This window comes from Ambystoma mexicanum, chromosome 3q, assembly GCF_040938575.1.
Source record: "Ambystoma mexicanum isolate Mex_15411 chromosome 3q, UKY_AmexF1_1, whole genome shotgun sequence".
NCBI classification, from domain to species: domain Eukaryota; kingdom Metazoa; phylum Chordata; class Amphibia; order Caudata; family Ambystomatidae; genus Ambystoma; species Ambystoma mexicanum.
The window spans coordinates 650,280,677-650,304,716 of NC_090926.1; the positions used below are offsets into that span (position 1 = coordinate 650,280,677).

Genomic DNA, 24,040 nt, shown 5'->3' on the forward strand with positions numbered 1-24,040 from the left:
ATGGGGGATACAACGCCAACTGTGGAAGCATATTAGAACTACCAGAGGGGGGTGCTGGAACAGCAGTTATAATGGACCACTATTGGGCCTGCGGGGATAAGGCATACCACACTTTGCCTCCGTTATGGAATGGAATATGCACCATGGTACACATCAATGTACCATCACTGGTAGTGCCTCAAAAACATGTTAACATGGCCAATTTCCCCAAGATGGATGAAGGGAACAAGAGGAGGAAAAGGTCTGTACAGCCACAAGGAGGAAAGAAAAATAACAACAATAACATTCTACCAAGAATGAAAGACAAGGAGAACCCCTGACAGGGAACTACCTGTGGGGAAGATCGGAAACAGCACTCACCTCCATCCCACCAGAACACAGATTATTCAGCAGGGCTGCAATGTTCTTCTCGTCAATAATACACCCAGGACTACAAGCATATGCAAACGCAAAATGGCTTCAGATCACCCGATGGGAACTGATGATGACGATTAATTCGACAGTAAATGGATTCAACGCCATAAAAGAAGAGCTGCGAGCGGTAAGAATGGTAGCACTACAAAACAGATATGTGCTGGATCTTCTAACGGCTATGGGAGGGCGGGGTGTGTGTGAAAATTGGACAATCATGCTGCACATGTTACCCTGCTAATGATGCGGATAATGGGACACTTACTGAAGCAGTATCACAACTGGCCCAGATGCACTCCAAAATGATGGAAGAAAGCAAAGGGGTTAAGAAGGATACTAGTTAGTTTTCATTTATATGGTCATGGATGCCATGAGGGCCGTCAGATGGACTGAAGATTATAGTGGGATGCATAATATTAGCTGCAGCGGTGTCGATTGTAATAAGGTTCTGGAAAGCCAGGAAAGCACGCACTACAGACGAAATGATGGAAATGGTCGGCATGCACCTCTTGATGCCAACTGATGACGACCAGCACACCGACCTGATAATAAAAATAAAAGAAAGGGAGAGACTGCGTAAACAGATCCTTAACAACCACTTGGATCCGCCATCTGTAAAATTGGAGAACCCGAGAAACCTGAGGAGCTATGTTGGAAGATAGGTATACTGCAAACCAGGCGGCAACTGTGTTTATATCTACTGGTCGTTCGAAGATCATGTCAACCACTATGGACATTTGGCTGGAATAACTAAAGTATGGAGAGTAAGAGGAGATAAAGAAAAAGATATGTTTGTGGTCGACAAGTCGACCACAGGGGGGACTGAAGTGGGACAATGGGAAAACAAGCTCCCCCCAATCTAATCACGACCATGGCCTAGAGGATCACGGCCTAGGCACCCCCCACGGGACGAGTTTGTCTATCTACCAGATGACACAATACCCTGGTTCAGGAAAATAAGGGTATGCCCCCCAGCTTGTCCGGCTCAGGCCCACACCTGCGGGATGGATGAACTCGACTAAGACAACAGCTACAAGTATCCACATCGTTAGAGATGCCATAACGACCTAGCCAACTGTCAAGAACACACGTGCCACCATGCACACTGGTCACTCACACACCAACCTACACGAAGAACATATCCAGTGCTATGACGTAGGTGACTGACACACCCACTGACGTGCATTGTTGTTATTTTTCATATGGGCCTTCTTTATAGGAATACAGAAACGCAAGACGCTTGAAGAACTCGTGTATACGCTTGCTGACGCTTCTCCCACCACTCGCCCTGTGACGACACCATCATGTATACCTAACACTGCTTGAGACGCCATGTCAATCCGCGATCTCTGTACAATGGAGTATGTATCGCCGCCCATGAACTAGGCCCGAGTAGGCCGCAAGCAAGAGCCCCACCATAAAATGCTCTCAGAGCAAGAGTACAAGTGCTGATCATGCAGAACGAGCCCCAGAGAGAGCTCATAGCCAAGGCCATGTTGTTGCAACTCGCATGCTACCAGCCCGGCGCCAAGGTTACACCTGAAAAAAAGCCAAGCCCACAGAAACGGAATACAAATCTAATGTGCAGAATTCTACTCCAGCTAGGGTCTCTCCACACGTGACCAAGCCGATCTGACAAGGTGCCAGACCCACAAGATAAAGTCGCCTGGGTCCCACGTCTGGGACACAGGTTGCAACAGCAAAGCGGCAAGATGGACACCTACGGCGATGGGAATGGCCCGCTCACAAGCCTATGAGCAGACCTGTACGTTGTCTGCATAACCACATAGTTGCACATTGTTGCTAATGACAGGTACACTGCGAGCTGAGAACGACGTTGGTCCCAGGCTTGGGGGCTCGCAAGAGGACCAATCACAACGCAGGGGGGCTCATCACTGACGCCACTAACATTAGCCAATCACCAGGGGTTCCCTTGTAGTGATTTTCAAGTATCTAATAGTAGGGACAGCCCAAGTATACCACCTGACACATCCTTAACCACTAATATCCTTCTCCATATGTATCCTATACTAACCCTACCACTCGGGGAACCAATCCGGAGTGGCAATAGGTTTTTTGCTAACTTTCCCAGGTGACACAGGTAGCGCGTCATACTGCTATAAAAAGGGCCTGCGAGCCCCACTAAGAGTGAGAGTCTGGACGGACGCGTACGATCCAAGACCCATCCCTGCCGTTATTATAATAAACAGCAGAACCACCTTGCTCCTTGTGTGTGTGTCTCATACTCCTTTGGGGAACACGGGAGGAGTTGGGGCCTCCCAGCCCAGAGGTCCGCGGATGGCTCTGCCGGGAAACACGTACAGGAGTGGGAAGGACCACTCCACCACGAACGCGTCCCCTAAAACTCCTCTTAGAGGATATTCCCGCAAGCAGAACCTTTCGCACTTCCAGTTGACACTGGTGGCGAAGAGATCCACTTGTGGGGTCCCCCAAAGGGCGAAGATCTCCAGGAGAATCTCCTGAGCCAGCTCCCACTCGTGAGAGATCGCAGTCTGCCTGTTCAGAGCGTCCGCCGTCTCGTTTTCGTCTCCGGCCAGATGAACTGCTGAGATCGAAATTACCTGCTGGATGGCCCAGAACCAGAGCTGCATCTCCTCTCTGCACAGAGGAAGTGACCCTGCCCCCCCTTTTTGTTGAGGTAGTGCATGGCCACTGTGTTGTCCATCAGAATCAGGACATTCTTCCCTCGCACAGTCAGCAGAAAAGCCTTCAGGGCCAGCCTGATTGGCCTCAGCTCCAACAGATTGATATGGAGTCTGGACTCCGACGGAGACCAACGACCGCTGACTGTCAACTCATTGCCATGAGCTCCACATCCCGTGAGGGATGTGTCCGTCACGATCGTCATCTCTGGCCAGGGTAGCCAAAACAGAGCCCCCTTCATCAGATTGCCTTCTGCGCCCCACCACAGAAGGTCCTGGGCGACCGAGGGCAGCACCTGAATGGGATCCGATATCCTGCCGGAGGACTGTGACCAATGCATCTTGAGAGCCCACTGCAGAGATCTCATCCGCAGCCGTGCCTCTGGCACCAGAAGAATGCAGGATGCCATGAGGCCGAGCAACCTCAAGAACTCGAACGCCGGGAGACTCTGGGCATGTTGAAACTTGTGCACCATCTGCAGAATGTGATGAGCCCTCACCTGGGGAAGGAAACACTTCCCCAGGGATGTGTCGAGCACTGCACCGAAGTACTGGAGCCGCTGTGTTGGCATCAAGTGGGACTTCTTTAAGTTGAGGGAGAAGCCCAGCCTGTGAAGGGAGTGGCAGGTGACAGACAGAGGATCCAGCACTTGCTCGGGAGAGCCCGCCCTGATCAACCAATCGTCCACGTAGGGGTAGACGTGAATACCCCCTTTCCTGAGATACGCTGCCACCACCACCATGAGCTTGGTGAAGACCCTCGGGCGGAGGTCCATCCGAACGGCAGGACTCAAAACTGAAAGTGCGAGTCGCCAACCGCAAACCTCAGGTACTTCTTATGCTTGGGATGAATCGGCACATGAAAGTAAGCATCCTTGATGTCGAGAGACACCAACCAGTCCTGAAGTTGAAGGGCCTGGAAGACTTGAGAAAGAGTAACCATCTTGAACTTGTCCTTCCTGAGGAGCTTGTTCAAACCACGCAAGTCCATGATGGGTCTCAATCCCCCGTCTTTCTGTGAAATCAAAAATAAGGGGAATACCATCCATTGTTCCTCTCCACTACAGGCACCAGTTCTATGGCGCCTTTCTCCAGCAGGGATTTGATTTCCTGCACAAGGAGCGCATCCAGACTCTTCAAAGAGAGATTCACTGGTGGATTGTCGTGAGGCCTCTGCCGGAAAGGAAGAGAGTAACCGTGGGCTATGATCTCCAGGACCCACACATCTGAAGTAATAGCATGCCATTCTACAAGATGCTGCACCAGCCTTCCCCCAACAGGCGAACCATGGGACATGGCCTCATGACTGAGCTGAAGCGGCAGTGCCTGAGGGCAAAGAGGCAACTGCCCGAGCGGCATTGGCACCTCGAGTACCTTGTTTTCCACCTCTGGTACTACGACTTTGGCCCCTTTGACTTGCAGCTCCCCTCGATCTACCAGAGGACGAGTAGTATCGAAAGGAACCTCCCCTCCATTGCTGTCCCCTAGGACAAAAAGGCAGAAGTTGGCGAACTGCAGCGCTCAACGACTTTGCTGCAGCGTTGGAGGTCTGCAACCTCCCAAGGCTCTCGTCAGCCTTGCTGCCAGAAAGATGGTCACCATCAAAGGGCATGTTGAGGAGCCGGGCTTGCACTTCCGGAGCAAACCCCGACTTCCGCAACCACGCAAATCTGTGCATCACAGTACTCGCCGCCATGGACCGGCTGACACAGTCTGCCACGTCCAGACCCGACTGAACGGATTCACACATGGCATCCTTGCCATCCTGTACAAGGGCAAGAAAGCCATCCCGTTGCTCCCCTTCGGGAATATGTTCAGCCGCCAATTAAACACAATTCGACATAGTGTGAGTGAAATGTGCTAAGGCACACACAGAGTTGGCTGCTTTCAAAGCCATACCCCCTGAAGAAAAGACTTTCTTCGCCCAACCATCAAAACGCTTGTCGTCCCTATCAGGAGGGATGGTAGGGTACGACGCCTGTTTTGCTGAGACCATAGCCGCCTGCACCACCAAACTCTCTGGAGTAGGGTGCATGGGTGGCGGTACTTTTTCAGCAACGACTTACCCACTGCCGGGAGACTCTCCGGAGCAGTCCAAGCCGCCGCCACCCTTCGTTGCAAGGCCATATGGAATGGCAGTAACGGGTCAGTTGGTGGGCCTTGGTCCAAGATATCTGTCAGGTCATCCTGCAGAAAATCTACTGGTGGCGCAGACCACCCCAAGTACTCCATCACCCTTGACATGAGGCACCTGTACGAAGAGTCAGCATGCGTACCAGGCTTGAGCCTGCCAAATTCAACCTCCGGGGAGGTATCAAGACCACTGGCGTCGTGCAAAGACTGACGCATATCTTCCATCTGGCTATGACCAGACAAAATCTTGTCAGGAACCTCATCCGGAACCAAACCTTCCTCAGACCCTTCCTCCACCTCAGAAATATAATCCAGAGGCTGGAACAAATCCCTGGAGGAGGGCACAGAAAAAAGGCTCAAATAGGTCTCACTGACTTCTTCAGGGCCTTCCTCTGGGTTTCCACCGACACACGGGGTGCCTCCGACAAAGCATCCTCGAAAGGCGTCGAGGGCGTCGACAGAATCGGCGTCGATGTCGAGCATGGCGCCGAAGGCTTCGACACAGGCCTCGAGTGCGGAGCCCCGAGCGTGTCCTTCGACGGCCTCGGCGCCGATGGCTTCGATGACTTCCTCGGAGGTGGAGCCTCGAGAGAGTCCCTCGACTGACATGACTCCGATGGCGTCGACGTCTTCTTCGAAGACCTCACAGGACCTGGAGCGGGCATGACTAGAGCGATCTACCTTGTCCGATCGGGACCTCGAAGGCACCCGATGATCGCGCTGACCACCCGAGCCCGAAGGCGTGCGAGCGGTGGCCCTAGTACGTTCCCTGGCAGCTTCTTTTGAAGGTGCGGACAGAATGGAGCCCTGCGATTGAAAAATCGCCATCTCCGTGCGAAAGGCATCCCATTCCACAGGAGTAGAGTGCTTGTTGGGACAAGCAACCCGCTGACGGGTGGAGTCCTTGGACGAGGACGGGGAAGGCGACCGGTGCCTCGAAGAGGCAGAGGAATGGCGGGACCCACTCCGGGACCGCGACACCCTGGACTTACGCCGACGATGCAGAGAGTCGCCCCTCGAATCGTCGGTCGAAAGCCCAGTGGATTTCGACTTTCGGGGCTTGGAAACCCTACCGACAGAAAGCTTCTTCTTCCGCTCCCACAAGGCCTTCGATGTTAACGACTGGCAATCGTCAGAATCATCCGTGGCGTGGTCATCATCGAGGCACCAGAGGCAGGCGTTGTGCGGGTCCGTAAGCGACATCTTGGAACCGCAGTCCCGACACTTCTTGAAACCCGGCCGCGGGGTAGAAGACGAAGACATGATGATCTTCACAAACAAACAAGTTCGAAGAAACGATAGAGAAATAACTCAGAAAAACCGAGGCGCGGCGAGATCTCCGAAGCGAACACGTTTGTGGAAAAAACAGAACTGAGGCTACGGGTGTCTTGCATCCTACTTATAACATCCGGTGACATCGGCTCAACGGAGGCACTCGAGGACAGCGTGTCGACGTCATTGACGCAGGACGCAGATGCCGAAAATGTTCCGAAGCAGCACAGCTGTGGTGATTACCTGTCATAGATATGGAATACGTCAGAGGAACCAATCCCCTCGAAGTAGTTTCCTAGTGCAGCTGGGTTCCTGTTGGATTTATCAGATGCGGAGGGGTTTCTTGATTCGGGTAAGGGAGATTCTTTGGGTGGAAATGAGGTGAGTTGGAACAGCCTATAAAGGCCTCAAGGACTTTGTCCTATTTGTCCTCTTCCCCAACGGATTTACGCCTCTCACCTGGGGTTTCCCCCAAGCACAATCCTGTGCTTCCCTACCCAGGTGATCCTCCTTCACCCGTCCGCCTCCCAGTGTTGGGATCTGAGATTGCCAGCCCTTCCCTGGCCACCTGAATAGGGGATTCTCAAGGTCTACTCAGGAGAATACCCTCAGGATTCTCACAGATACCACAGCGTCCCTTCGCTACCTAAACATAGGAGTTGTTTATTCCCTTTCAGAAAGGCTGAGACAGATATCCCTGAATTAAAATATCCTATGGTAGTGCCTAAAGCCTTACCAGCAGTTTATTAAGAGACGTGCAGTGTGTTACTTGCAATGATTTTGTGGATTTGAGATGTTTATACTAGAGCTGCATATGATAGTCTAACAGTGTTTGGTGCTTTTGCTCTGTAGATTTGTGTGCCTCATCTGTAGGATAGTGGCGCAAGACATGGACTGGGTGACACATGGGTGGTATTAGGCGTTTAGTAATGTGGTTACCTTTTGGCGGTCTGATGGCGGCTACCTTGTGTCAACGGGGATTAAAGTTGGTGAATGAGCCCATGCCTAAGAACATATAAGTTTGCATTGGGACTATGGGTAAATACTGTAAACCCATCAACCATCTTACTGAAGTCTACGTACTAAAAGGTTCTAAGGTCTTGTGACCAAACCCACCGAAGGTGTGCCAAACATTACCTGATAAGTATCGGATGTGTGGGGCTCGAACCCCAAACGAGGTCCCTGGAAGTTGGCTTGTTGTTTTACGGTTGACCTGTTTTTTTAATCAATTTGGTTTTCCAATTATTCACCGATTTCGGTTTCTGTTCCCTGCATGCCTGCTCACTGCGTGCCTGAAACGACTGGGCAGTGCTAACTCATAACTGCATTTACGAAGATAGAGTGTTCTTTGACAGCGCTGTATACCCGCTGCTGCTGACTCAATGTAAGCACTCAGGTGGTGTAAGGAAAGCTACACTGACCTGCAAAGCATTCTCTGCTTATGTGACCAACATGACGAACATTGTACCTCCAGGCAAGTGGCCAGCCAAGATATCATTTAGGAGTAGGGGACATTAGGCCAGAGGCAAGTCATTTTTCTGGTTTATGCATAGTATGTTTTGTTGCAGTTATAACTTTTGGTTGCTCACTTGCTTCTAGGAACTATATTCGGCATTCAAGTGCAAGGTCATAACTCGCATTACTGACTTCCTGATACGATTTTTTCGTAGAGTTAATTCATTCCCAAAAAATAATTCAAAATGGAACTACCAAAATATTATAATGCTGCATCAAAATAAATGAAATTGTTATTTTTTTAATTTTCCATGAAAAAATTATTGAAAGAAAAATTATGCTCTTTCACCAGAAATTCCCTGTGATATGTTAAATTAATGCCCACACAAAGTCGCTGCTGAAATCATAAAGCCAGTGCTTAACATGCGATGAATAAGGTGAGGGTTCCCAAAGCATATGGTGTTAGGAAAGATTCCGATTTATGTGTAATTTTCCCTCCAGTTGTGAACCTCCCAACTTTTTGCTGATGTTTAACACCATAGGAGGCCACCTTTCTGCTGCACTCCTTTGGGCGTTTCGCTAACTTCTTATGGGGAAACTGACATGTCCTTAAGACAGTCAGTACTGGGTGACTTTGTTTCCCTTAGTGCTTTCCAATGTTGCAACTTTTTCGCAACATGGAACAAGTGTAAAATATACCTTCCAGTACAGTACACTTGTGTCTATTAGTCATTTCAAAAGGCCCCATATACTCTCGAAGGATTGCTTAGAAGTGCAGATGTGCCTTGGACAGGGCTGGTGGCAGCATATCATTTTATATATTTGTAACCCTTTCCTGCCAGGTAAACCGCGGTTGGCACAAATAGGTGGCCTGGCTCCATAATGGCCATGCCACAAGGTTCTTTGTCCTGTCCTTTGGCCATCTTGCCCCTTCACCTTCCCCAGGTCGAGCCAACCCGGGTCAGTCCTTTTTTGGGCATGCATTCTACCGCGAAACAGCAAGCTTTCGCGGGCTTCTGCATGCCTTGTGTTTGCCTCCAGGGTGTGGGCTGGAAGGTCTGGTTCCAATACACATCCTTGGTTCCAGAGAGTATGGAGTGCTGTGAATGCCTGGGACCACTGTGGACCGCGATTGGTCCACGTATGGTATGCCTGTATGTAAACAGAACTCCCATTGGGTCATCTTCGTTTTGGCGCGAACGAGATTCTGGATAAGAGAAGTCCCCAAACACCCATACTATGTCGATCTCTGGAGTTCTCACTGAACGAAGTATAGGATCCATGTATCCTGAAACTAAGAAGCAGAGTCGAGGAACCGCTGGTGACCCGCTGGAAGGTTTGACACCCTGAGCTCGCTGTCGTCCCGTGGGACCCTTCTGCATCTGGTCGTCCTAGAAGGTCTGAGAAGACATTTCGACCCATTGGAATAGTGGGACCAACTATTCTCGGCACCTTCAACAAACCCTGCAAGTATGCCTTCTCGGAAGTGCCCCTGGGCCAACCAGTGGGCTGACCAGCTTACGCAGACTCTTTGCCCTGATACCGTCACCGTTTCAAGGAGGCCTTCCAAACTTGGTACGTGGCTAACTCTGTGTTCACGGCACTCTCACACTGAATTTCGTACACTTGGCATTCCCAGATCTGGAGTAAAGTGAATGCGCTCGAACCGGAGTATACGCGGTTACTGTGTCGTCCAGCCGTGGTGACAACCTTTGCAGGTGTGCTGTATTTGTGCCCCTCTCACCCCTGAAACCTGCTGCAGTGAAACTGGCCTGATCCATCCACCAGGAGCAGAGAAATCGCCCTGTCCTGTTTGGGAATCATCGCTGTATCTTCGTCGCTGAAAGCTGCAGAGCCGCCGAATTGCCGCACTTGAACCTGCAACCAAAGTGGACTCGACTGCCAAAGTTTGGTCCGGAGTGCGCTGGTGGTCAGTGAGTAAATTGCAACCCTAACCGGTGGCCCCTAGCACCTCCATCAATTTTTACGCATGAGTGGCCCCTGGGGGCCCCTCTCCTTTCCACTGCTAGTGCGAACTAGCAAACTATTTCACATTCTTGGAATCGACTCTGCCCTCAGAGGAAAGACAGAGACAACGATCTTACTAGGCCAGGTGACATTGAGATTGTGCAAGTGCAGAGGAAGATGAAAGGGAAAAGTGCTGGGGGGAGGGGTCAGTGCAGTACATGAGATCAACAGTAGAATAAATAGAAAAAACAGAAGCCATAAGTAAAGGGTGCGGCCAGCTGGTGGCAAGGGTGAGAGCAGTCATCAGTTGTCAAGTGCAGGCAGTGGGCTGTAGGGATACAGCAGGGGTTGCCAGGGAGGCAGTGTGGTGTGCAACTGGCAGGGAGGGAACCAGGGCTTGAGATCCGAGGGTGGCCAGGCGACCAGTGCAGTTTCAGTTACAGCCAGGAGTTCAGCAGGGGATAGGAGGAGAGAAAGCAGAAGCAAGGAGGAAGGTTTTGATGTGCTTCCGGAACCGAAGATGGTTCTCCTCAAGTTTCCGGGAGGCCCCGGCCAAAAACAGAGATCTACCACCAACTTGTTGCTTGGAGAAGCGACTGACCCTGAGGGAGTTGGAGGCGGATGAGCGAAGAGCTCGAGAAGGAAGATATTTAGGAAGAGAGAGTTGAAGGTATTGACGCCCCAGGCCCCAGAAGGCCTTGTGGACGATGCAGGGGGTTTTGAACTTAATCCTCGCAGTCACTGGGAGCCAATGCAGAGATTTCAGACCTGGAGAGATACGATCCCTGGGCTTGAGGCCAAAGACAAACAAGACAAACAGTCCTGTTCTGGATGAGTTGCAGAGGGTGGAGAGTACAAGCAGGCAGATTTAAAAAGAGGCTGTTACAGAAGTCAAGCCTAGAGAGAACCATAGCTCTGGAGACAGTGAGAAGGAGAGGAAAGGAAGACTACCTCTGAGGAGGTGTAGCAGGTAGTGTGATTTCCTACAGACGTTAGAGATGTGAGGACAGAAGGAGAATGTGGAGTCGAAGATGATCCTGAGGTTTTTAGCCTCACAGGTGGGAGCAGGAAGAGGGGCAAGGGAGGCTGGCCAGACAGCGACAGGAAAGGAGGGCACAGGTGTGCCAATGAGGAGAATCTCAGTCTTAATGGCATTAAGGCAGAGATCATTGGCCGCACACCACTCCTGGTTAGAAGACAGACAGAGATGAGAGATGGAGAAGAAGTGGCAGAGGGTAGCCTGAAAATGAGTTGAGTGTCATCCGCACAGCACTTAAAGTTGGGGCAGAGGGCGGCAATGCGGTGGGCAAGAAGTGCCAGGTATTGGTTGAAAAGCCAGGGAGAGAGGTTAGATCCCTGGGGAACACCACAGGTAGAGAGTGAGATAGAGGAAAGGAAGGACCCAAGTTGGACCTGGGAGGATCAGAGAGGAAAAAGGTCAGCCAAGCCAGGGCCTGATCAGTGATACCCAGGTTATCACGGAAACGGTTCAGCAGGATGGCATGGTTGACCATGTGGCACCAACCGTGCAGCCGGAGCAAGGTTTAGGACCCATGCCTGTGCACAATCAGCATTGCAAGCTAAAGATCGCCTAAAAACAGAACAGAATGACCCAGGGTGTTTAGACCTCACTTCTTTTAGAGGTCACCTGTTGATGTATTCTGAATTCTACCAGATAAATGGACTGAGGGTGGAATGGATACGATGATTTACGGAAGCAAACTGGGCAGCTAGCAGGGGTCACCTGCATGGGTTCCAATCCTGGCTCCCAACATCACAAATCTGCGGATTTCCTGCAAGCCACATTTGGAACATGCACGGTTTGCACCAGCTGCATTCCAACGACAAGGTACCTACAACCCTAGTAGATATTATATTAAACCACGCACAAGTGTGGCATTTTGTTTTCTAAGGTGCTAAGGTGCTCACTGAACAGAGGTACTTCTAGGCGATCCCGATTTTTGCAGGCACAATATAGTGATGTGATGTGATGTGCACATGACTTATTTATGCAGGGAAGCCAGGATTTCAGCCCAGGTTTCCTGGTTCAATACAGGCCGCACAAAGTGATTGTTTTGTACCTGGTGCTGCATTAATCAAAAATAAACAAACACAGGTTATATTTGATTTTAGTGATGAAAAATTCAGAGCAGTTCATTTAATCGTGAACAAAATACTGAAAAACACCAAATTCTTCTTTTGTTTTAAATTTGGGGGGGGGGGTCTCCCCAACCCCCTCCGATTGTCTACCCTTATAACACCACACCAACCCCATCACGACTCATTTTTACCCCTTACCCCACTACCCTTCATATCTTTATTTAATATTTTAAGTGTTTTTTGGTACTATGGTCTTTGGTGAAATGTACCACTCTGAATTATTTTCGGTAAATTGACCGGGTACCAAAACAAATAAACACTAGTCAATTTATTAATAGACATTGGCACCTGTCCAACGATTACATTTACGCTAATTTACAAATCTCTGTATATATTTATATATATATACATACACATAAATATATATATATATACATATACCCTATAGCAAAGCACTTTGAGGAAAAACCTCATAAAGATATGTCATCTTTCAGATACTTTGGAATTGACACCACAACCACGCATGTGAGAGGGGGAGATATGGAAAAACAATTGAAACAAACTGAGGCAAGATACATTGTGGATTACAATACTAAAGCTCCTACTGGTCACAATAAAGATGGGGAACTACATGTCTTTATTGGTGAGTGAGTGAAAGAAATCCAGCAGCATAATTCTCTGTTACCTTGGGAAGTTAATAGAATGAGATAGTGTTATGCAGAGGGTTATTTTATATATATATATATATGTTTTTACACACAAGGTTGCACTTTATATGGTATTAATTATGAGATCCCCCCCCCCCGTTCACATAATCCTTAGAGTGAAAAACTAAAGATATTGGAATATAAATACCCATATCCCAGCCCACTGTGAAATGTTTGACTTCTTTATAAAAACATGTGCATTTAATACAGTACATCTGTACAATAGGTGTGAGTACAATATAAAAAAACTAGCACTTTATTTAGCGCAATTGCACAATGTGATTTAGTGTAGTAGTACTACATATTTTACTATAGTGGTAACGTGTACCAAGCAAACTGGTTGTTTTATTTATGTTTAAGCATTTGCACTTTATTTGGCACACATGCGCAGTATGTTTTAATGCAATATAATAAAGGAGAATATTCCATTACTTTGTACATGTGAACTACGTGAAGTAGTTGTTCTTTATACTTGAACACCAAATCACTTTATTCAGCGTATTTGCACAGTATGGTATACTCAGAAGGCAATGCTGTATTAGCATTTCAATGATATGCAGTTATATGATTCGTGCACTTTATATGATCTTGCCTCCATCCTTGCACCCTTAGCTTAGAAATATAATATGAATTGAGTGCAATATAGAAACAGAGCAGATTTGCAACCTATGGGTATCGGATAATATATTTACAATGTAGCTGGACTATGTGAAATGTTTGACTTCAATGTTAAAATAATTGCACTTTATTTAGTGCACTTGCGCGAGATGGTCCAGTGCAGTACTTACTGTAGCAGAGCACACCGTAATGTTGTGTGCCTATGCACCACGCAAAATGCTGTTCTTTACATTTAAAGAACCTGCACTTTATCTAGCGCACATAATGTTGTTGTGCAATATAGTAGAGGAGTACATTCCTCCACTGTAAGTATGTGAACTATTTGAAATAACTGTTCTCTATGCATCAAGCATTTACACTTTAGCAAAGGACTTGGAATATGATCTGGGCCATTGTAATGGAAGAGGGACAACGTTTTATATAAATGCGTTCACAGAACAAAATGGTGCACATTCTGACGAACCCCAGGTTCGGGTGAAACGCGTTAGTGTGTAATTTGTCTTTACTTTTTCCACCTTTAAAGCCAAATAAATAATTTAAAATGATGGAGGACTTGAAGTCTGGTTGAAAAGTCGAGTGCCACCAGTCTTTTGGAGCCTGGTGAGCGCTGTTGCTTTATAGGGCGGCAGTCGTTGCCCTATAGTTAAGGTGATATTTATGAGCCATTGGAAATTCGAAAAGTCTACTGCTAATTACTTTTGACTTGGATGGATTTGGCTGATATTATCCAAACAGAAAGTTTGCCATGGGCCCATCCAGTCTGGACATTTTCGGAAAGATTTGTTGAAAAAATCTACAAATCATTAAGAAAGCATAACAAATTTTGGTTTTGGCCTACTCCCCTTCATTTTCCCATAGAGATAAAGTCCCATTTTGGGAAAAACCACTGGGTGGATTGTTTGATCAAATAAAATACACGATGGGCACGAAGCATTGACTTGATTTGCAGGACAGCAGCTTTTAAAATATTTAACAGGGGCGTGGGTGCCCCTTCTCCCAAAATATTTGCTATTCAGATTTTTTACTTTTTTTTTTTATTATGCGTTTAGTACAAACTTTTGCACATTTAAAACAATACAAATAGCATTACCTGCTATATAAGAAAAACAACAATACAAAACCATGCACGAATATATAAGTGTTATGTTACACACATCAGACTGCTCAGAGTTCAGAACGGTGGATTTATTAAGTTTAACAGCACTAGTAAGGACCTCCAGCTGAGAGGCTGTTTCCGTATGAATCCCCTTTCACCAACGAACAAACATGGAATCTTATGCAAACATAACAAGTACATCACAATCTCTCAGAACGTTGTTTCCTCAGGCCGCATGTATAACTTCCCCACCTATTAAGCTACTGTGCACTACATTTAAGACACACCTACATGAATGCAATACAATATAATTCATATGTATATACAAACTAAAGAATACAACTATATAACAATAAGCATTCCCAAATTCACTACCTAAATTAACCATATTATATCTTCCTACCATATCTTATAGATCCAATACCAGTTATTTATCTAATGAGTCACCAATTGCCATATATAAAAAGCTGCAGCGTTAACTGCTACCGATTCTACCCCTTTCAAGTGTGCCCAAAAGTGGTCCAAAAAAATATGTCCGATGGTACTTTGGAGCAGAGAGGCTGAGAGGTTTTTCAGAAATTAAATGCTGCCATTTTTACCCAAAATGCTATCGCCAATAATGTGTGCCTTGCTGAATGGATTTGGATGTCATTTTCCAAACAAAACGTTTGTCAAGAGGCCCCCAAACTGAACATTTTGGGAACATTTGCTTAAACAATGAAAATGTTATATGCGATTAAGAAAACATAAAAACACAGTTTTAAGCCTACTCTCATTCATTTTCCCATATAGAAAAAGTGCATTATTTGAGCAGCTATCCACCATTTTTTATTTTTTTTTGCTCAACGCAAGTGATTCCCGCAATAACACTGGGCGAAAGCAAAAATGAAATAACTCAAAATGCTATTTGGAGGAGGAAAAAGGAGTCCATTAATCGTGAAACGAACTCCCCATGACCTTAGAGAGTCTAATAATCTTCGTGACCTCAGAAAGAGACTCAAACCTCTTCTGTTTTTGAAGTCACTCCTAGGGGAACACTGATTGTTTTGAACGACAAAGCTGAGATGGACTGGCCGTAGGCGCTATATAAATAGCAATAACAATAGCGATCAAATCAGGCTAGATGTCTTGAGTGGGAAAGAAGACACTATGCAAATTTGAGGATTTGGAGGTGGGTTGGGGAGGCAGTTACGGGTAGAACATTTTCAATTTATCTGGGGAAGACCATGGGAATCTCACAAGAGTACAGCAGCAATGACGCAGAACGTGCTAAAAAAACCAAGGTCATCACACAAAGTGGTGGCTAATGGGAGAGGTTTAAGCAGGGGAAAAGCAATTGAGTGGAATAAGGGGACCTATAAAATAGAAGGCAGACACATAATGAGTACCTGTGAGGATGTGGAAGACTTTAATTCTGAGCACTTTTCCCACTTTATCGCAGAAATTGGCAAACTGCCCCTCTACAGTAGGAATTTCTGTTTTTGAGAACCATTATTGTGAAATTATCATGGGAATAAGGAGTTAGATATAAAAAGGTTCAACATCTGCAGCGACTATATATACTGTGCAGGGGGCAAAGGACGTTTGGTAACAAATTAATGGTGCAGCATGGCCAGTGGCCATGGCTAGTGGGCCAGAAAGCCAACTATTCATTCAACATGCACTGCTAAAGTGACCTCAAGAAACTATGCAACATGTTTGGCTATGGCCAATGGCCATGGCTGGTGGATCTAAAAGAAAAAACTGTGTTTGCAACATGTACAGTGGCCACAGAAGATGGCAATGGCTAGTAGATCATGAAGAAGTTAATGTGATCAGATTTCATGCAACAAAACCCCTCAAATTCAGCACTCGCATTTCAAGCAAGTGCAATTTAACTATGCACCCGAAATGTTGTGCAGCGTATGACAACAAGGATGCATCACAGATTACATCACTAATTATATCACACATTACATAATTGATGACATCACTGATGGCGTTACTAATGGTATCATACATCACTGATGAGATCAAAAATTACATTATACAAGATATTGATTATACAAATTTGAATATCTTTGTTCAACACTGTTGATTGATATTTTATTACACTTCACAATAATAACATAACATGGAACAATACACTGATACAGAAATATCATATGATTGCGTGTGGAGCATTCATTTGTAGTGCTTATTATAGAATTTAAAATAGAAATGTGTAACTTTATAACAAAAGTTTGAATTTCATGTATAAGTAAGCAACTGCAATACTTAATTGCAGGGAAAAGTACCTGATTCAGGTAAATCTATTTCAGATTTTTCAAACATTCTATGATAAGTAGATGCAGTAGTAAAATAAAATAGGAATAGATGGAAGTAGAAACGTATTTACTAGTATGTGTTTTGAAAATAGTAAATGTACACATTCAAATTTACAATTCTCCTTACTATAATGTCATTACATGAACACATTCATTTCTAAATGAGAGGTTATATCAAAAAAATAATCATATACAATAGAAAGTATATTCCTGTGTGCATTTTAATAGTATAGAATCTAAGAATTCAAAATTTGGTTAATGTACAAAAGAAATCAGTTACTAATACTGCAAAATTACATTTAAAGAAATGAAGATTCGAAAGTCAATATTTAATAATAAACATGGCAATTGTATTGCTAATATTTTTTGCCATTTCATTTGAAAATAAATTATGAATTTGTTTTCCAATATACCACATTACCTTATAAAGTACGTAATGCTAACATACTACTCTTGATTGTAATAATCTCTGTAGGCACTTACAATTGTGCACTGCGTATTACATTTAAAGAAACAAGGGAAGGATGCAATGTACTGAGCAAGTATGAAATGTATACATATATGTACTGTAACAAAATAGAGTTGTCATATTTCAAAAGTAATTAATCAAACCACGGATATCAGTGATGTAATATGTGATGTAATTAGTGGCCATGGCTAGTGGACCCAAAAGAAACCTATTGCTGCAATATGTACAGTGGCCAAGGCTGTAGGCCATGGCTAGTGGGCCCCAAAGAAACGTATTGGTGCAACAGGTACAGTGGCCAGGGCCGAAGACCATGGCTAGCGGGCCCCCTAGAAAGCTATTAGTGCAACATGGCCGGTGGCCAGGGCCAAAGGCTATGGCTAGTGGCCATGGCCAAAGGCTATGGCTAGTGGGCCCAAAGAAACCTATCAGTGCAATATGTACAGTGGCCACGGCCGAAGGCCACGGCTAGTGGGCCCCAAATAAACCCTATGGTGCAACATGTACAGTGGTCCAGGCTGACTGCCATAGCCACTGGTCATGGCCGAAATCCATGGCTAGTGGGACCCAAAGGAAGTTATTGGTGCAACATGGACACTGACCAAGGCCGAAGGTTGTGGCCAAAGACTATGCAATTAAGAGAAAAAACTTTACTTAAGAGAGTGTTAAGGTGGTCAGATTTAATGTGAAAAATGCATAGCAACAAAACCTTTGAAATTCACTGAAAAAACGTTTAATTTGGAAACAGTTAGGATGAATAATACATTGCAACAAAACCTTTCAAGTTCAGTGAAAAAAACCTTAAACAGATGTTAAAGTGAAAATGTAATTCACCAAAACCCTTGAAATTCATTAGACCCTTCAGGCAAAGCCACCTTTACTACTTGCCCCACTATTGCGCAGCACATGACCACAATGATAACATCACTGGTGATATCACACATTACATCACATATGAAATCACTGATTACATAACTAAGGTTTTTCAATGAATATGTATACATACACACACACAGATACTTTTTAAGAGCTAAATTAGTTTTCCGTTCATTCAAGTTGGATCACAAAAACCGAACCACTCGGTGAATATAAAAACATTTGATAGGATGAGGTTACACAAAAGCAGTATGATTCACTTTGAGAGGAGGAGTGAGCACACAGATAATGGTTATCGCTGCACAAGAGGATAATGCACACTAAAGTACCTGGGTATAAAAAACATCTGTGCTGCTGCTCTTCAGAACGCAATGTGAAAAGAGAGTGGGGGGGGGGGGTTAGTGAATGATTATTTGAGAAACTGGCAAAACCATACAATGAATCCACGTGTGTAAAGAGCCTGTTCTCATGTTATATGGCAACAGACTGCGCACATTGTTGTCTCCCAGCTCTGTCCATTTTCCTCTCCACGTCATGAGGGACTCAGAGTCAGTGGATAAAGAGCTTAGTTTTTCGCAGGAGGCTGCCCCTAAAGTAGCACTCAACAAATGAATGGGAGGGGGAGCGCGCAGGCTATGGGAGCAGGTTGGGGAAATTGAGTTAAGTGAAATGGGGATTTGATACTTGCTGAAATTAGGGACACAAGACACTTAGGGCCTGATTCATGGAAGTGTTTTATAATGGCGCAAAAACGTTCCATAAATCAGGCCCTTAAAGTCCAGAAGAAAGACTCCAAACGGAATGTTGCGATGATGATTGTACAATCTGCGCACCTCCACAATCTTCCCAAGGCACATGAATTGTGTACCACACCTGCCACAGAGTCTTCATGCGTGACCCTAGTCTTAACCTGGCTTTCAGGGAATTTTCTACACTAACTGTAACAACGGCAACATTGTCATCTCTTTCTAGACTCAATTCATTATTAAGTACTACGGCCTGTTGTATACACCCCACTTCTGCCCGTTTCCTTTTGTAATATTCAATGTATGATTATCAGTAGTATTTGCCCACGTCTTTGTACATTCTTGACTGCCTATGTACATTTTTGACTGTAATTACTGTAAATGCTTCCAGTTGGTTAATATGCCTGCATCATTGTGTACCGTGAGTTATTCCTGTATATACTTGCCTATGTAACTTGTAAGCCTAGCGTCCAGATGCCTCAGGGCTCGGCTGCGCTCTACATTAAATAAATAAATAAATACAAACTGAAATCTTGCAGTTTTGTATGACATTTTGGACACAAAGACCATGTTGGAGATGAGCAAAAAAACAAACAACATACAAACATATCCGGATTAAAAAGACTACATGAGGCAGGGAGAGACCGGGTGAGATCTCGCAGCAGCACATAAAGGTGAATGAATTGATGCTTGAGAGTCAAGGAAGAGCCGCATCATGTTTTGGCAAGGGCTTCGGTCAGGCGTGTACTTGGTATTAAAAGGGGCCTTGGAAATAACTATACATTTTCAGCAAGCCCAACCCTTTTCCTATGGGACCATTTGGAAAGAAAATAAGTTACCACACAATAGAGGCCCAGGGTGCAGAGGTCTGTCGTAAAATCCCCAGAGTTCCCTGTAGACCAGTCCACCTCTGGTTTTGTTAGCAAAACAAATTAATATTACTTACAGAATCCAGAAAGCACAGGTACCGCCCATTGCTCTGTTCCACAGCTTGGTTTCTCGCATAGCCAACTGTTGAGAAAAATCTTTGTTCATTAGCAGCAGCAGTATTTCAAGCGTCACAACAGTACAGGTGGAGCACACTTTATTGAGACTGGAGCGTGGGAGGTTGCATTTGAAGAGATGATTTTGTCCAGAACAACTGCATTAAACATTTTGATTGGTGGCTATTTGTTGCTTTGCTTGGCAGTATTTCTGGTGCTCATTGAGGGTCTCTCAAACGTTCGTAGGAAGGAGAGTGGGCTGAGCCAAAGAGAACATCTACGAGTTTGAGCGACCATTGTGACTGCTATCTGAGACAAAAGCGCCCCTCTTTGCCCTATGCTGTAATTCTTCATGCCCCATCATCCGCCCCCCACATCCCATTTCCTTCTAACTTTCAAGTACACTCAATGAGCACAAGAAATGTTACAAAGTCAACCCCTTGATCAAATGAAACTATGTATATATTTGTTTTTAGCTCTAACTTCTTATGGACGGTTGTTTCTCATGACACTGCTTTTCGCAAACCATTTCTACACCTTCCCACCTAAAAAGTGCTTTGACAAATTAAAAACAAGGTTTGGAACTCAAACAGCAAGCTTGCACTGCTTCTCAAAATGTGCCCCTTATTAACAATAATTTGATAAAAGGAATACAGTGTCTACACTGAAAATACACTGACAAAGCCAGCAGATTTGCTTTTTCTTTAGTCATTTCAATTTATAGATATTTCCCCATGTTCTATACTGAGATCAGTGCACGCCCGAATTTTGTGTTTCCACAAAGTGATGAATGACAGCTTTTGCATTAATGATAACTACTGAGATCCACCTTCCAGATCAATGGTTTATCTCATCTGTGGCCTCACAGAAGAGGGGCAGGCATGTCCTACCATCACTGGGAGCAATTCAGTTCGAAATGCCAGGTGATGTTCCAGCAACTGAAGGCATTTCAACCTGGTTGAACATCCCCGGTGAGCAGTTGCATAATACCATTTGGCTAATTGGGGTAAGAGGAGACAAGAGACAACTCATCATCATTGCAGGCCTAAAGTGTCTGGTTTGGTTCCAGACCAAGGCAAGGGTTTATGACAGCCATCAACGTAAAGGCTTCAGTTGGAGAGTGGCACTAGAATATGTGTAAAGAGGTTATATGTCCTAACACCACGTAGGTTCAAGACCGCCCAAAACAGGAAAGTGAGTCATAAAATAGCGCTACGGTGAAAGCTTCGTTTTTTCCCCATGAGGCCTAGTAGTTTAACATGCAAAAGTACCTATAGTCTTCCATTCAAGATGTGGAAAATAAATCTCCAATCAACTCTTTTGGCTTAACATTATTATGATAAGAATTCACATATTGTCAGGTTGCTTTTGGTGATTTCTGTAGTTTGCAACAAAAAGCTATAAGACCATACTGTTATAGTTCTAATCTTAAATATTTGTGCTATCTAGAGTTCAGACCATATGTGCCCAAAAGAACTAAATGCAGAGTGAGCTAAACTCCCGGCTTCACTGCTTAACCAAAGTGTGAGATCAGAAAATAATGTAATCTCGTTGTGCCTTAAGTGCAAAATTCAGAGTACTTAGAGGTGGATATGTTCACAATAACAAAATCCTTCATCACGGTGGGGAATGTAGGGAAGGCATGGTATCACAAGTAGGATGCTGACACAATGGGTACAATTTGTAAAACGTTTATTGAAATTGGTGGGGCTGGAGAAACTCCTACTTTGTCCTATAACTAAGATGGCAGTAATCTCGACCATCAAACAATATACAACGCAGTCCTAGTGGAGTCTGTCAAATCAAAATGGTGTATGCTAACAAAACCCAATGCCTGCCCTATCTCTTGTACAATAAAGTGTAAAAAGGAGACATCAGTGTTCAAATGATAAAGTGGTTGAACCAGCTCTCCTCCCCACATCAGGCCTCACGGAGTAAGGCGGTCCGTGTAGAATGACATGCTGTAGCTCGGTTTCCAACACAATGCACAGTTCAAGATCGTGGATCGAGGCCGGCCTGGCCTTCCATGTTAAATTATCTTTCTCTGACTTCCAAAATAAGGTTTCAACCAAAACGTTCACAAAGATCCCCCTCTGTCAGGCTCAGACCTTTCACTACACAGTTCTCGTAGGACCCCTGTGCCAGGTTCAGATCTCTCATGATAAAGTTCAACACAAACTTGCAAGGGGGCTCTCTTCCCCAAGCTTATTATACTTTGGGTTTCCCTCAGTCGGGGTCGGCCCGCTTTCAGATGTCAAAGACTTTCGAATGTGCATGGCTTTCTTTACAGACCACCGCAGGACCACCTTGACTCAAAGTTCATGGTTTAACTTTCACTCTTCCCTTCTCTAGGAATTAATCTTCTTTATTTCACTTTTGCTGTTCATTCCCTTTATCACTTTAAAGTACCTTTCACAGACACTTTCGAGTGGGCTACTTCCTTTCACTGGACCACATGTTACTTAGTATCGCTGATTTCACAGCTGTCCTTTACATCAAAGTTCACTCACAGGTCTGCCTTTCTTCCCGTCTTATCCACACGCATGCATCCTTCACTTGCAATATAATGTTTCTATTTCAAACTTTAACACACCAGTCTCTCAGGTCACTTGCAAACTCATCGGCTGTGTGCGTCTTTTTCTGGATTTTGCTATTTCTAATTCACGAGTCAAGGTTAGTACCGCAGGCTTGGCCTCACCTCCCCAACTCTGCCGGGGAGGTCACTGGCATCCTTGAAACACAATGCAGTCTTCACTTGTGGGATCTGGTCTTCTCCACGTGTCTTTCGCGCCGTGTCAGATGCAACTACCTCCATTAGGGAACTCTTGGAATTTTCTACCCGCAGTTCTCATCCCTTGGTCCATCGCTCTGCTCCAGTAGGTTTGCCTTCATCCTGGATGTTCTGCTCATACTCGTGTTCCACCTTGCTCAGAGTGTGTCTTTAGGTGTTGCCTTTTATCCGTGTGAGAGGAGCTAATATGTTTCAGTTGTATGCACTTGAAGTCAAGTGCCTGACTTTGCCTGTCCTGATTAACGGGACATGTCCAGTACGATGTATGAGAGTTAGTCTTGTTACTCTCAGTCACCCTCTTCCTCTGCCCAGTGTTTCTGTAAAAAGGGGGGAGTTCAGACCTCAGAGTATCCTAAAAAATAGGATTGTGTAGATGAGCTAAAAAGGAGGGAATACCGTGTTTTACTGTTGGATGTCTAACCCCTACTTTCCGAAGACCCCTCATCCAGCTGATCCTCCCGCACTGGTGCACTCCCAGGGTCTGGATCCAAAGGCGATTGCCGTGCCCTGGCCACCTGGGAGAGAGATCCCCAGTGACTAGAGGGTGAGACACCCCTGGTTTTTCACAGGAAGACAATGAAGGTAGGGACAAAATGGTGTTGCCTCATGTTCCTCTGATATGACTTTTGGGATATAGTGCAGGACTGGCTTCCCTCAGTCCCATAACACTTGGTTTGACTGGTTGATACATATTCGGCCAGACAGTGCACAAGCAATTCTAGTGTAGTGGACTGACTGCAAGCAGAACCAAAAATGAATGTACTCCTGTTTTGCTGCCAGTCCTCAGAGTTGTTTGTGCCAATCAGAACTCTGCCATACTGTCGAACGAGGGAAACTCTTTGATACACCCTGTTATTCTATGTTATTGAGTCATGTAAACACCACTTCTGCTACGTTCATGGTTTCTTAGCTCTTTGGGATCTTTAAGAGAAAGGTAGGTGATTAATAGAGGAAGAGAGAGAGCATGGCAATGTTGATTTGTTGCAATGTTGTTTGAAGATAAAAAAAGATAGGGCTCTCGAAGGTGTGTGTACATTTTAGAAATGTTGTGTGTGGTCTGGAGCAGTGATTGTGTGCTCCAGTTCACTAATCTCAATTGTTTGTGCGGTTGTCTTTGGAGTCTAAATAAGCAGTGTTTAAAGTGAGTGTGGGAGGTTGTGTTGATCTATCTGTGGTGGGTTAGTGTGGTGTTTAGAGAAATTTAGTGTGGACTCATAATTATTCAGGTGGTGAATATTCCATTATTTTAACCTGTGTTATATTGACACTGGAGTTTTGTGTCAGTATATTATGTGATGGAAGGCTTAGTATGCTATGTCTGGTTACACTATGATATGGAACAAACCTGGGCCCACAATTTGTAGTCAGTTGCACAGGGCTCTCGTCTGAGCCTGTGCTGCCACTTGAAAGTGTGGCATTTGGAAGAAGGAGCCAGACTCATTGAGGGCT

General features: G+C 45.3%; 1 protein-coding gene across 1 annotated transcript in view; it reads right to left on the reverse strand.

The window, feature by feature from the left end:
• Nucleotides 1–24,040, reverse strand: part of B3GNTL1 (UDP-GlcNAc:betaGal beta-1,3-N-acetylglucosaminyltransferase like 1) — a 2,124,914-nt gene that overhangs the window by 1,892,982 nt on the left and 207,892 nt on the right. The window contains exon 4 of the mRNA XM_069654544.1: nt 19,764–19,828. Within this exon, the coding sequence (XP_069510645.1) occupies nt 19,764–19,828 (65 nt within the window). The remainder of the gene's footprint in view (nt 1–19,763; nt 19,829–24,040) is intronic.